Source organism: Pempheris klunzingeri, chromosome 1 (assembly GCF_042242105.1).
Source record: "Pempheris klunzingeri isolate RE-2024b chromosome 1, fPemKlu1.hap1, whole genome shotgun sequence".
In the NCBI taxonomy this organism is placed as follows: domain Eukaryota; kingdom Metazoa; phylum Chordata; class Actinopteri; order Acropomatiformes; family Pempheridae; genus Pempheris; species Pempheris klunzingeri.
The window spans coordinates 16584274-16596815 of record NC_092012.1 but is presented as its reverse complement, the minus strand read 5'-3'; the positions used below and the strand labels follow the sequence as shown (position 1 = coordinate 16596815).

The following is a 12542-nucleotide window of genomic DNA, read 5'->3' as shown; positions in this document are numbered from 1 at the left end:
ATCTTTTTCTTTCTCGGCTCTGGCGACCTCCCTGAGCGGGCGGATGAGATCAGCGATGGAGGCCTTTTTGGGACGCCCCTCGTGGCTTGTTTCTGATTTCAGACCTCGCCTCTTTTTGAGTGTAAAGAAATCCCCGAGCTTCCTCCTGAGTGTTTTCGTCGGGGGTGGACAGGGGACAGAGCTGGCAGGGGCCACTTCGTGCACTGTGATAGATTCCTCATCTTGGGTTTTCCTATATAAGGGATCATATATCAAATCAATGCTGTGTGCATTCAGCTCTAAGGTATAGGTTTGTTAAAGGAGTATTGTTAGTGTCTAACTGAATATGAGGGATCTATAAAGAGGCTAATGTGGCAGCTGGTGATACTCACAGTGTATCAGTAGGAAGTACTCTCTTAGTAAAGAACTCTTCAACTCCTTCATCCACCCTCCCCATGAGCTCAATGACTTCATTGTCACTCTCAATTATCGTCTCCTGATTACCACACACATACACAGAAAACACAGACATTTTACACCAAAGATCAAACTAACAGAGGATGAAGAGCAACTTGCATTATATGGAACTTTACATTACATAACCCTCACCTCTGAAAAACCCACACACTCCGGCACTAGTGTTTCTTCTGCCTCTATAGGTGTACTTTGGTTTGAATCTCTCATCCAGTCATGCTACAAACCAGCCTCCAGGGAGTCAGTTGCTCAGTAACGTACAATGGGGGGGCGTCACTAGATTTTACATGCAGAATCAAAGCAGGATAACTCATTTTGTCATTGTTGGTAATGTGATATCGAAATTGCAGCTAGACAGTGTCGCATCATCCTGATCATATTAACATCTGTGCCCACAAGTAGCAATAAAAGCCAGGAGGTTGACTGCAGAACACAATTTTAGCAGAAGTCATCGTTACATGATATCCAGTCGGGGGAATTGCATGAATTTTGTCTCCCTGGCCGCTGGCTCCAAAGGAGTGACTATATGTCTCCAGCCTAATAGCTCAGTGACAACATGATCAGCTCAGTGGAAAATGGAGATGATCACACACACTCTGCATCTTGACACATTCCTATGAAAAAATAAAAACGCCACGAGCTTTTTTTCCCAGTGAGAGCACGAGCAGACTGACAAATACCAAGAGTGGGTTCTTTAAACAGCCGGTAACCAGTACAATGGGACTGCTTTACTCAAGCAGGGACCAGGCATCTTTTACAGCACTCCTCCTCTGTCCTTCCCTTCCCCCTGCCTCTCCCCTCTGTACCCTATTACATCTCTCCTCTCTCCCTCCCTTCCATTTTCTCTCTTCACACACACCACCTTTCCCTCACACTCCATTTTTCCAAAACCTCTCTGATCCTCCTTCACAGTACCTGTGGTCTGCTGGGACGGTAGTTCAGTTTTTGTCGGTGAGGTCTCGGTCTGCTCTGGGTGTAGTGCCTGAGCGCTGGTCCGCCCAATGGCAGCTCCATTGGGGAGACACGGCACGCTGTTGCCGTGGCTCTGTTGCTGAGGCACCGTTGCTAAGAGCACAAGCACCAGCAGTATGTAATGCCTCCACTGAGGTGGGAGGGGCCAGGCTGGCTAGACTGACAGATTTGACAACAGAACCTCGCCTTTCTCTGTCCCCTCCCCTCCAAGAGGAAAACCATGAGAAAAAGATGGTGATAAAATAAGAAGAGCCAGAGAGAGAGAGAGAGGAATAAAGTGGCCACACTCACATTTCTTTCATCCATGCATCCTAGCCTATGACATGTACATTTATGAGAATATACTGCAATGGAAATAGCTGAAATGAACAAAATGTTCTATTGGTTATGTAACAAATTAATAATTTATTTTATATGCGGAAAAGATGCTCTGAAATTCTGTAAAGCTGACTTGGCGAATTCTTTCATCACTCAAAAAAATGTACATTAACACACACTGGTATTCTTGTAAATGTCAGAGCGAGAAGTGTCATCAATGCTAGAGGACACTGTTTTAAATAGTCCTGGGAGGATTGTTAGAGACCTTGATAATGAGCTGTAAGATTTGCTCAGAAACCATCAAATAAAACGCAGGCACACACCCACGAACACCATTTTCTATGTTTCTTAATTACACTATTAATCCCCCGGAGGACATGTGCAGCAGGTATCATGGGAATTAGGTTGCCTAGTGTAAATATTTGACATTCACACCAGGCAACTCACTTAGTTGTTTGAACACTTTTACTTACAGTATACACGGTGTATTGTTTACACTGGCTTTATTGGCAGATTGGAGAATGCTTTATTTCATTCAACATTGATTTATGACTGTAAGTTTGATTGACTGGCTAAATCTGCACAATTTCTCTGTCGGGGTGATATCTTTTTCTCTCTGTGTATGAAAATATTACATATTTCAGGGATAAGTTGCTAGGACTGTTTCCTTTTGGGCGGTTAACCCTCAAACCAACATAACAAACCATAAATAACTTGTTTTCCACTTATGAGTCCACGTCAGGTTTTCCACATGGCATAATATGACATCAGCTGTTTCTGTGCTTGGGTGCAGATGTAATAGACCCACAGTGGGTTATTGTAACCTAGAAGCAAAAAAGGACCACTTTTTTCAAGCTGGATCACACCGGTCACAGTTTTTGAAGATTGCAAATGTCTCATTCATGTTAACTATATCTTGCCTACGTTTGTAACTATGCCCTTGTATCCCTATGAATTTCATTTTCCTTGTAGACGAATAAACTGCCAGAGGACTTAATAAAATGTTAAGACCAGATGAGATCACACTTTCAGCTAATGAGACGCTTCACCGGGGAAACTCACTCTGTTTGGATATCATCAGAGGGACTAGGGGGTGATTTGTAATACAAGTGCACAACCAAATCGAGCCACTGATGTTCTCATCCATGGTCAGCACTGTTAAACTCCAAGGCCACCAGCCGCTGAGTTTAAGCTTTGGCCTTACATATTATATATTCCTAATTAAACAGCAAATCTGGGGCCAAATCTCTCACAAAGACAATACGAGGAGTGAGGGATTCCTTGTAAAGGGGCCCAACAGCTAATTTTTTCTCCCAGCAGTTTAATCTAACCATAGTAAATCAGTATTTTGACCACTGACCGTCTTTATTTGAACAAATTATTTGTGACAGCCCAGAACCATTTAATTTGGGTGAGGATTTGGATGCAAAAATGTAATCTTCCATCTACAACGTGCCACAGTTATAGATGAAAATCCTTGAGGGTGATGTTAAATCACGACTTTCTGTGTGCAGAGAGAGGCCCGCCCTACACCTACTACATTCACACTGCCCTCTGGTGACTGATCTTATGAATTGCTTTAATTCATAAAATGTAACTTGTGACCTCGAGTTAACGCTGGCTAGCAGCTGTTTGAGATCTACAAGTCACACGTAAAAGTCATCAGCACAAACTGATCAATGACGTATCAGCCGTATCGATCATCGTCGTCGTGTTTGTGAACGCCACGCCCACGCCTGAATTCAAATCTGGCGCCCATCACCCACAGCCACGGCTCAACCACTCCCCTTCACGCCCCTGGGCGCTGGGTCTGCGCAGGCGCCTTGGCTCTTAAGGGCCGCCATTTTGTGTAAGGCCCACTCTTCCAAAGCGGGAGAAAATTATTAGTGCGGCGCTCAGCACGCACGGACGGTCACAGCGGGACTGAGGGGAGCGAGCACAGACTCAGAGCCTCCAAGGGAGTATAACAGGGCAGAAGAAGCAGCCGAGGGTAAGTGAAGCTGTTACCTTGCCCCCAAACACGGAAACGTTTTTGTAGGAGCCGTCGCCGGCCTCTAGGTGTCACGGTAGGGCTTACCGGCCAGGCGGCTGGCGGGGGGTGTTTGTCTCCCTCTATCGTTATACAAAATGCACTAAATCCGTCTATAAACTCTAACTCGCTGTTTCAGTTGAGTGTTTAGTCCTTTTCGGCTAATATTTCGGGGTATTTGCACAGGGATGGCTGCAAACATGAGTACTTCTGTTTTAAGTTTGTTCAGGCCTGACGTCCATCTTATCGTGCCCTTTGTTTCCTGTTTTCAGACGCACTCGCGCCTCGCGAGTTAACTAATCAACTAAGACGAGTTGATGATTAAGCAACGTTGCTTATATTGTTTTAACAATATACCGTGTTTAGACTGATACCGTGAACTGCTAACGAGAGGCCGAGTTAAACGCTCCTAAAATAGCACCAATGGGCGAACGAATGACTGAATCATTGATTGATTGATCGACTGATTGTGATCTCTAGAAATGGCAAACGGAGGCACCCGTCGATGTCTAATCCACACAGGAAGGTTTAAACTAACACTTTTCAAAAGTTTAGCCCTCTGTTGGGTAATGCACGATAAACTCGCACGGTCTGCTTCCACACATCCCACCGCTCACCTCAGCTCCAGGCACTACTTTATGTGACTCATACTCCTCTCCACCATGACTCTGTCAGATGTGCAGCGAGATGTATTTATGTAAAGCTCCGACAAGAAGCCAGGCTCCACCAGGCATCCTTCAGTACATTCAGATTGGTATTTTATGAGAGATCCTGTAGATTAATGCCCGCCGTGGTGGTGAAACAACCTCTCTATGAAGTGTACGACATGCAAGAACTTGTAGTGTGATCAGTGGCCCATTAATGGTTTATCACGTTTATGAAATATCCACTGCTGGTACTACAACAATAATGTTAGAGGTAGAAAGGAAATGAAGTAGTTGGAAAGACCAAACTACAAAACGTCCTGTTTACTGAAGATAATCCACTCACAGTGGACAGTAATCTTAGTTTAATCGGTTAGCTCTATTGATTGTCTTGGGCATTGGTGTGTTTTGAACAAAAACGACGTCATTTCCCCTTCAAGTACAACTGCATCTTGGTATTTGAATTTCCAGTAAATAAACAAGTTGTAAGATCAGTAATTGGTTTCCAATATCAACGTCTTAATATTCAGGGTCCCAGGGTTTGAGTTCTCGCCTGTGGGTGAATAACAAGAAAACATGCATGGCCAGATGTCGGTCCATTGCAGAGCGAACATGTTTGCAGCAGTGCTAAAGGCTACAACTTGGTGCCAATTTAGAGGCAGTGGTTCACATGAAGCCACGTTTGGTCACAATCTGAAACATTTCCTGGAGTTGATTTGGAAATTTGTGTGTGCAGCCAAGTTGGTTTTATTTTTAAAACTTAATAATTGCCCCACACAAGTGTGTCTCACTTCTTGATAACTGGAATTTTTATTACAGGTGTTGCCCATAACCATGGAGGGCGAAGTTGTTACCATGGAGACCACACAGGCCGCTGACCTGGCTCAGGACGGAAAAGTCCTGCCAGAAGGTGGAGAGGCCTTGATACAAGGAGCAGTCATGGCACCACAGGGGGAAGTGGCTGGTAACATGGAGATGATGGTGATGGACGCTCTCGATCCAACTCTGCTACAAATGAAGACGGAGGTGTTGGAGGGCGGCGGCACGGTGACCGTTACTGGTGGAGATGAGGGTCAGATCATCACACTCCAGGTTTGTATTGAACACATGTTAAGATAATCTTGGATTATCAGTAATTGGCCTTGCTGTGAAATGTTTTTGTCATCTGGACTAGATGAAGAGGTTCTTTCTTTTATGTAGGTGGTGAATATGGAGGAGCAGGCAGGAGCTGCATTAGGTCTTGGTCAGCTTCAGCTGGTGCAGGTACCTGTCACAACCACAACTGTAGAGGGGCTCCAGGCCACCTATGTTGATGCAACAACAGCTAACAAGGATGCAGAGCCGGTTATCTGTCACACTCTTCCCTTGCCCGAGGGCTTCCAGGTGAGTCACGGCTCTAAACTGCTGCATGAGAAGAGCACACTTTTTTTTTTTTATGTCGTCAACTGCACATACACACTGAACTCTTTGTTGAAAACAGTCTGGTCACAATAAGATGGATTTATAATTTTTGTATTTTCTTTTTAGGTGGTAAAAGTGGGTGCCAATGGGGAAGTCGAGACTATAGAGCAAGAGGAGCTCCAGGCAGCCCACGAGGAGCTTCAAGGAGTGAGAGGGGAGGAGGATGAGGAAGAGGCAGCAGAAGTAGAACCCCCTGCGTCTCAGCAAGATGACCCAGACTGGTCCAAGGACCCAGACTACCAGCCCATCACCGCTGCCCGCAAAGGAAAGAAGGTAAAGAAGAGCCGCTTGCGTTACGGGGAGGGCAACCGTGACATGGATGTTTCTGTGTACGACTTTGAAGAAGAGCAGCAGGAGGGGCTGCTGTCAGAGGTGAACGCTGAGAAGGTTGTGGGCAACATGAAGCCCCCAAAGCCCACCAAGATCAAGAAAAAAGGTTAGATTTTAACATCATAAACATGATCATTAGAAAGATACATTTTAGATTGTGGTTTGACTATGTGGGGTTTACAATCCTAAAGTGTAGATTTGTGATTACCCTCCAGGTGTAAAGAAGACTTTCCAGTGTGAGCTGTGTAGCTACACCTGTCCAAGGCGCTCAAACCTGGACCGACACATGAAGAGCCACACGGATGAGAGACCACATAAATGTCACTTGTGTGGACGGGCCTTTCGAACAGTCACGCTGCTGAGAAACCATCTCAATACACACACAGGTAATGTCTAAACCAATGTTTTTGCATAGTTTGTTATAACTCAGAAAACTGGTAAGTTAAGACTTTAAACTTTTCCACTCTTGGAACGTGCTAGCTCCAGAATTTACTTGAATCTCATTATTCCTCCTATTACATTGGCCCCGTACTGTCAAGTGTTTGCTGGCTTTTCAGCCATGTGTCAATTGTTCTTGTCACGTTGTTTTACTTCTACAATAATTTCATTAAACCCTGGTGGTGTTTTTTTTCCATTCTGTCTTCCTTCTATGTCTTTAGGCACTCGCCCACATAAATGCACAGATTGTGACATGGCATTTGTGACCAGTGGTGAGTTGGTGCGTCATCGTCGCTACAAACACACGCACGAGAAGCCCTTCAAGTGCTCCATGTGCGATTACTGCAGCGTGGAGGCAAGTAACCGCGTTTTTGTCATGTCTGTGTTCTTCATATACAGTCCCCAAGATAATGTTTGGGCCAGAAACACAATTTGTGTAATTCCAGCTGTCAACCAAAACATTCATGTCATACTTGTATAATGAATTTAGGCTCAAACTGAAGCCTGTAAGCTGTAATTTGAGGGAAGGCTTTAGGAACCACAGCGCTTTCCATGTGTAGCCCCCTCTTTTTTTTTTTTTTTAAAGGGGTCAAACGTAATTGGACCATTGACCATATAACTGGTGTGGGATATTCCTTCATTATTTATTTTTCACTTAATCGAGTAAAATATTTAGAGGTGATTCCAAGTGTGGCATTTGCATTCAGAGGCTTTTGCTGTGAACCACAACATGCGGTGAAAGCTTCTCTCTGGACAAGTTAAACAGGCCATTCTTAGGGTGCAAATACAAAGGGTTCATCACAATGTATAGGCCATTGATATAAATTAAAAGCATAGAAATGCCAGAATAGACATCTAAAAAATCTAGCCCAGGAAGGTCCAGGAACATCATTCTTTAGACAAATGAAACTAACCCGTACGAGAAGGATGGGAAGAAAAATGATGAGAGGACTTGGAATGGTCTAGAACAGCCACAGAAATCACCTGACCTGAATCCAACAGAGCATACATTTCACTTGCTGAAAGCAAAATGGAAGTCAAAAAGCCCTAGAAACAAGCATGAACTGAAGATGGCTGCAGTAGAGGCCTGGCAGGCCATCAACAGGAAACATGTCTGGAAACTACAGATGTCACGCAGCCACTGACTGCAAAAATAGCTTCAAATGACTTAATATGACCACTTCATTTAATATTATGTGAATTTGTCCAATAACTTCTGATCTCATGAAATCTGCGGTCTGTGTATAAAAATGGTTCAACCAGTATCGCTGAAATCGCTAAATTTAATACCCTTTAACTAAAACTGAAAGTCTGCACTGAAAGCATCAGTTTTGGTGGAGTCCAGTACTAAAATAACATTATGGTGCACTGTATACATTTTTCACACACATGCCCATGTTTAGGATAAGCTTTTATAAGAGTTTCTGTCCCCTTTTTCCCCCTAGGTGAGTAAGCTGAAAAGGCACATCCGCTCTCATACAGGAGAGCGACCCTTCCAATGCAGTCTGTGCAGCTACGCCAGCAGAGACACTTACAAGCTGAAGAGACACATGAGGACACACTCGGGTAACATGCTGCGAACCATCTACTGACCAAAAGCTGTTTTATCCCTAGTTTGATACTACATACACTTACTACATTCTCTCCTCTTTGTTGTAGGCGAGAAGCCGTACGAGTGCTACATCTGCCACGCCCGTTTCACACAGAGCGGCACAATGAAGATGCATATTCTACAGAAACACACTGAGAACGTGGCTAAGTTCCACTGTCCACACTGTGATACTGTCATCGCACGCAAGAGTGACCTTGGTTAGTTATGTGTTGCCATTTTTACTCTTAATGAGCAGTAGTTGAAGGGTTCAGATGTAGCAATAAGTGCTGGATGTCCAGTCTGCTAGTCCCAGTCACTGACTGTAATCCTGCGCAGAGAAATCAGAAGAATCTGTTTATTTGAGAGAGCGACTTAATGTTTCTTTTTTTCATAATTTTTTTTGTTTCCGTTTCAGGTGTTCATTTAAGGAAGCAGCACTCATTTCTTGAGAAGGGAAAGAAATGCCGTTACTGTGATGCTGTGTTTCATGAGCGATACGCTCTCATCCAGCACCAGAAGACTCACAAGAATGAGAAACGTTTCAAGTGTGAACAGTGCGACTACTGCTGCAGACAGGTGTGTCAAATGAAATATGAAGCACTTGTGCAGTGTTTTTGTTTTTCCTGCTAAATGACTATTTTTCTTTTGACTTATTGCCTCTTAGGAACGCCACATGGTAATGCACAAACGCACACACACAGGGGAGAAGCCGTTTGCCTGCAGCCAGTGTGAGAAAACTTTCCGGCAGAAGCAGCTCCTGGACATGCACTTCAAGCGCTACCATGATCCCAACTTTGTCCCCACCGCCTTCGTCTGCAGCAAGTGTAGCAAGACATTCACCCGCAGGGTAGGACTGAGCCCTGAATTTAAGTTGATTATTTTTTTTCCTTTTTACAGCATGTCACTGATTTGTGAGGGTTATGTGTATGCTTCACAGAACACCATGCTGCGTCACAGTGATAACTGCACAGGTGAAGCCTCTGAAGAAAATGGAACTGCACCCAAAAAGGGTCGCCGGGGCAGGAAGAGGAAGATGCAGGCCAGGAAGGATGATGATGAAGACGAAACAGGTATCGTATACATACGCTTCTGATAAGTCGGTGTGCATGTAATGAGTGTCTTGATTGCAAATGCCAATTAATTTGAGTAGCAGCCCCAAATCTTTGTTTTAAAATGGGTGGAAGGAGCTCATTTAGCATCGCTGTAAAAAGCTGTCATGGAATGTTCAGCAGGATGTTCATCACAGTCCTCATGACAGAACAGCTTTTAGTTGGGTAAAATTGGGAAAATAAGTTACAGGATCATGCACATTCATAACGACAATTAGCACATGTAACCCAACATGGAGTAAATTGAGCAGTTTTTAATTGGCAAAAGATGTCACTTCCATCTGTGGGGTTTATGGGTTTTTTTTTTCTCCATTAATTTTTCATATGAAACTATCTTGCATGCTTTCAACGCTCGGTATTTGAACATATTATGTAATATACTGTGTATTATAAGTGTTATCTACAGTAAACTGTATGTATCATTCCACTGAGTAAGATCGTAAGCAAAGTGGCCAATTTAAAATTTTATTCAATATGTGCTTGCTGTCTTGACTAATTTTAAATGTAGAGCCTGAATTGGACGACATAGAAGAAGAAGAGGAGGATGAGGAGGAGGAGGGGGAAGAGGAAGAAGAGTTAAGTGAGATTGAGGTGGAGCAGGCCCCACCAGTCGTCCCCATCCCAGCCCCCGTGGAGCCACCAGTCAAGAGGAAACGTGGACGGCCCCCAAAGAGCAAGCCAGACAGTAAGTGCCAGACAGTGTTTCCAAGCCTTGATAGCTGTCAAGTCACCAGTGTTTCCTTATTTAAATCGTATTCTGAACTTATAGTACCAGAATCTGACGTGAAGCTCTCTTAACAGCGGCTGCTATCATCCGTGTGGAGGACGAGGCCACCGGAGAGGTGGATGACATCATTGTGAAGAGGGAGGTTGGAGCCGAACACGACGACCAGGAGGACACCGTAGAGCAGGTGGTGGTCGGTGGAGGGAAGGCAACCATCCAGATGGAGGATTTGTCCCAGGAAGAGGAGGCAGCACAGGAAGTGTCTGAGGCCCCAGCTAACGGAGACCTGACGCCTGAGATGATCCTGAGCATGATGGACCGGTGATGGCTGTGCGGGGCAAACCTGTGAACACACACATCACATCTTCATTTACATTCTTGGAATTAAAACAAGAAACGAACATCACTGTTGTAATTTAAGATTTGCTTTTTAATCATGTATTGATAAAGACTTGGATGAGTGAAAAGATTTTTAACATTTTGCCTACCAAAAAAAAAAAGCATTTTCAGTACGTTGTAGTTTGGGGTGGCTGTAATTGACAGCAGTATCTTTTGGCCTCTGGTGTTTAGTAGCTGTGTTATATGGTAGAAAACAGCAGGGTACCTTATCTATGTAAGAATCTCTTTTCTGGCTATATTTCTGCAAAATAGTCCACTAAATATGTTTAACTTGATAGAACCTAAATCTAGACTGTGCATGTAATTTTACAAGGGATCTGGGTAAACTTTTTTTTTTTCTTTTCTCCCCATCTCCTTTTTTTTTTTTTTTTTTTTTAAAAGCCCTTTTTATGTTTTACTTGTTAGACAACTGTGTGCCATTGGGTTAAAGTTTTGAATAGATAGTGCATCCATAATGTGAACCTTGCTTTATTTTTGGGCCCCAATTCAAATCATTGTCACTGTGAAGAGCTCGGTGTCCCTCTCAGTGTTAGAGCAGCAGAAGATGTCATGAACACAAAATGCAGAAACAAAGAGGCAACATTCAGGAAGATGATGCAGCCATTAATCACAGCCACTTCAAGATGAGAAAAAGAAAATATTTTGAATATTTGCTTTCCGTTTCTTTTTCTGTGGTTAGTAAATCCCTTTTTTAAGCCTATTCTATTTTTTAAAAGCTTAATAGACTGCTTACTTATGCTCCTTTCTTGCTACTGTAACACCCGTAGATGATGCGTATGTACTAAACATTGTCACTTATAAGTGCAAGGAAAGAACGTTGTTTTGCTCCCTCATGTAGCCATTCCACTTTGGTTTGATGTTTTCCTTTTGTACCATTGGCAATGCAATACTACGTAGCAGCTTGAGTGACATTTTTAATAACTGTGTGGCAGACGAGACCAGATGTATGACTGTACAACCAATTTAGAAAAGGAAAAAAAAAGTAGACAATTAAGACTGATGTTTTAGATTTCTGCAGCTGTAATAATAATCTGAATCATGGATCTTTAAAATGAGCCGGGTTTGGCTGACGAGTTAATGGTCAAAAAATATGTCTTGAATCATTGTTTGATCTAAATTAGCAGATAAACAACTGAGTGCTAACACAGAAATGTCCATGTATTTTGCTTGCAAATATATTTTATTAAATGGAGGACTTGATATTATGAGCTTCATTCATTTGTTTCCCTAAAAGAACATATTGTACTTGAACTGACAGAAGTGGGCTTGTGCACTATACTGATGGATGTCCTGACTTCTCTTAAATTGTGTCCTATTTTGGTTACCTTTTTATTTTTAGCCAATTTTTTTTCTTTGAGTATGAAATGGGAGTCGAGGCTGGTCACGCTAAGCATCTCTCTGACCAAACTACAGGCTGTGATGACTTGTCCACTGTACAGTCAGCCAAACTTAGTACAGCCCTCACTTTTCTACAAACACCACCTCCCTCCTCAGATGCACTTTTGCATTTCCAAAAGGTTACCTGGTTTGGTTTTGATAAATGTTGCACATGAAGTGAAATGGGGTTCTTTCACTTTATAGGATCATTACTCAGTTTCCTCAGGAAAATGCTCTATTACTCTATTTACTAATCTGCATTTGGCTGATGCCAACAGACAGTATCATGCTCATGGTGTCTGAGGTATGTAATAGTAGTTAACCCTAGTTAACTAAAGCTAGTCATTATTAAAACTGGTTAGTTAGCAGTGACGCTAAATGACCAAGACATGGACAGTTAGACGGGATTCAACACTTCATCGGTCTGTAATGTCTACTGACCTTACTTGGTGACAGTTTAAGATAACTGGGTTAGCCCTAGTTAAGAGGCATTTAACTTCTCTCCCTTCGATCTATCGACCAGTTAACGTTACCATCACTTTAAATGATCGTATAAGTGCTATCAAATACACAGTTTAGCCTCAACCAGCTGTGGGTCGTTATTTAACTGGTTAATCTGGAAGATAAATATCGGCGCTCGGCTTTTCCAGCTGCTGCGTCCTGTTTAGTGTGAAATCTGGAGGAGAAAGCGCCACAT

General features: G+C 43.1%; 1 protein-coding gene across 1 annotated transcript; it reads left to right on the top strand.

Annotated features, from left to right (window-relative positions):
- The first annotated feature begins 3591 nt into the window (after positions 1-3591).
- LOC139199638 (transcriptional repressor CTCF-like) lies at positions 3592-11668 on the top strand. The gene is made up of 13 exons (XM_070828720.1): positions 3592-3733; positions 5236-5508; positions 5617-5799; positions 5944-6313; positions 6423-6593; positions 6867-7000; positions 8091-8211; positions 8305-8454; positions 8652-8812; positions 8901-9083; positions 9174-9306; positions 9854-10030; positions 10147-11668. The coding sequence occupies exons 2-13, from the start codon at positions 5251-5253 to the stop codon at positions 10392-10394; spliced, it is 2289 nt and encodes a 762-aa protein (XP_070684821.1). The 5' UTR covers positions 3592-3733; positions 5236-5250; the 3' UTR covers positions 10395-11668.
- The last annotated feature ends 874 nt before the right edge of the window (positions 11669-12542 follow it).

Bases quoted from the DNA above. Each gene is read 5' to 3' on its own strand.
- LOC139199638 (XM_070828720.1), top strand. From the start codon at position 5,251: ATGGAGGGCGAAGTTGTTACCATGGAGACCACACAGGCCGCTGACCTG. The intron at 6,594-6,866 runs GTAATGTCTAAA...CTATGTCTTTAG, and splicing joins CCATCTCAATACACACACAG to GCACTCGCCCACATAAATGC. The intron at 7,001-8,090 runs GCAAGTAACCGC...TTTTCCCCCTAG, and splicing joins GCGATTACTGCAGCGTGGAG to GTGAGTAAGCTGAAAAGGCA.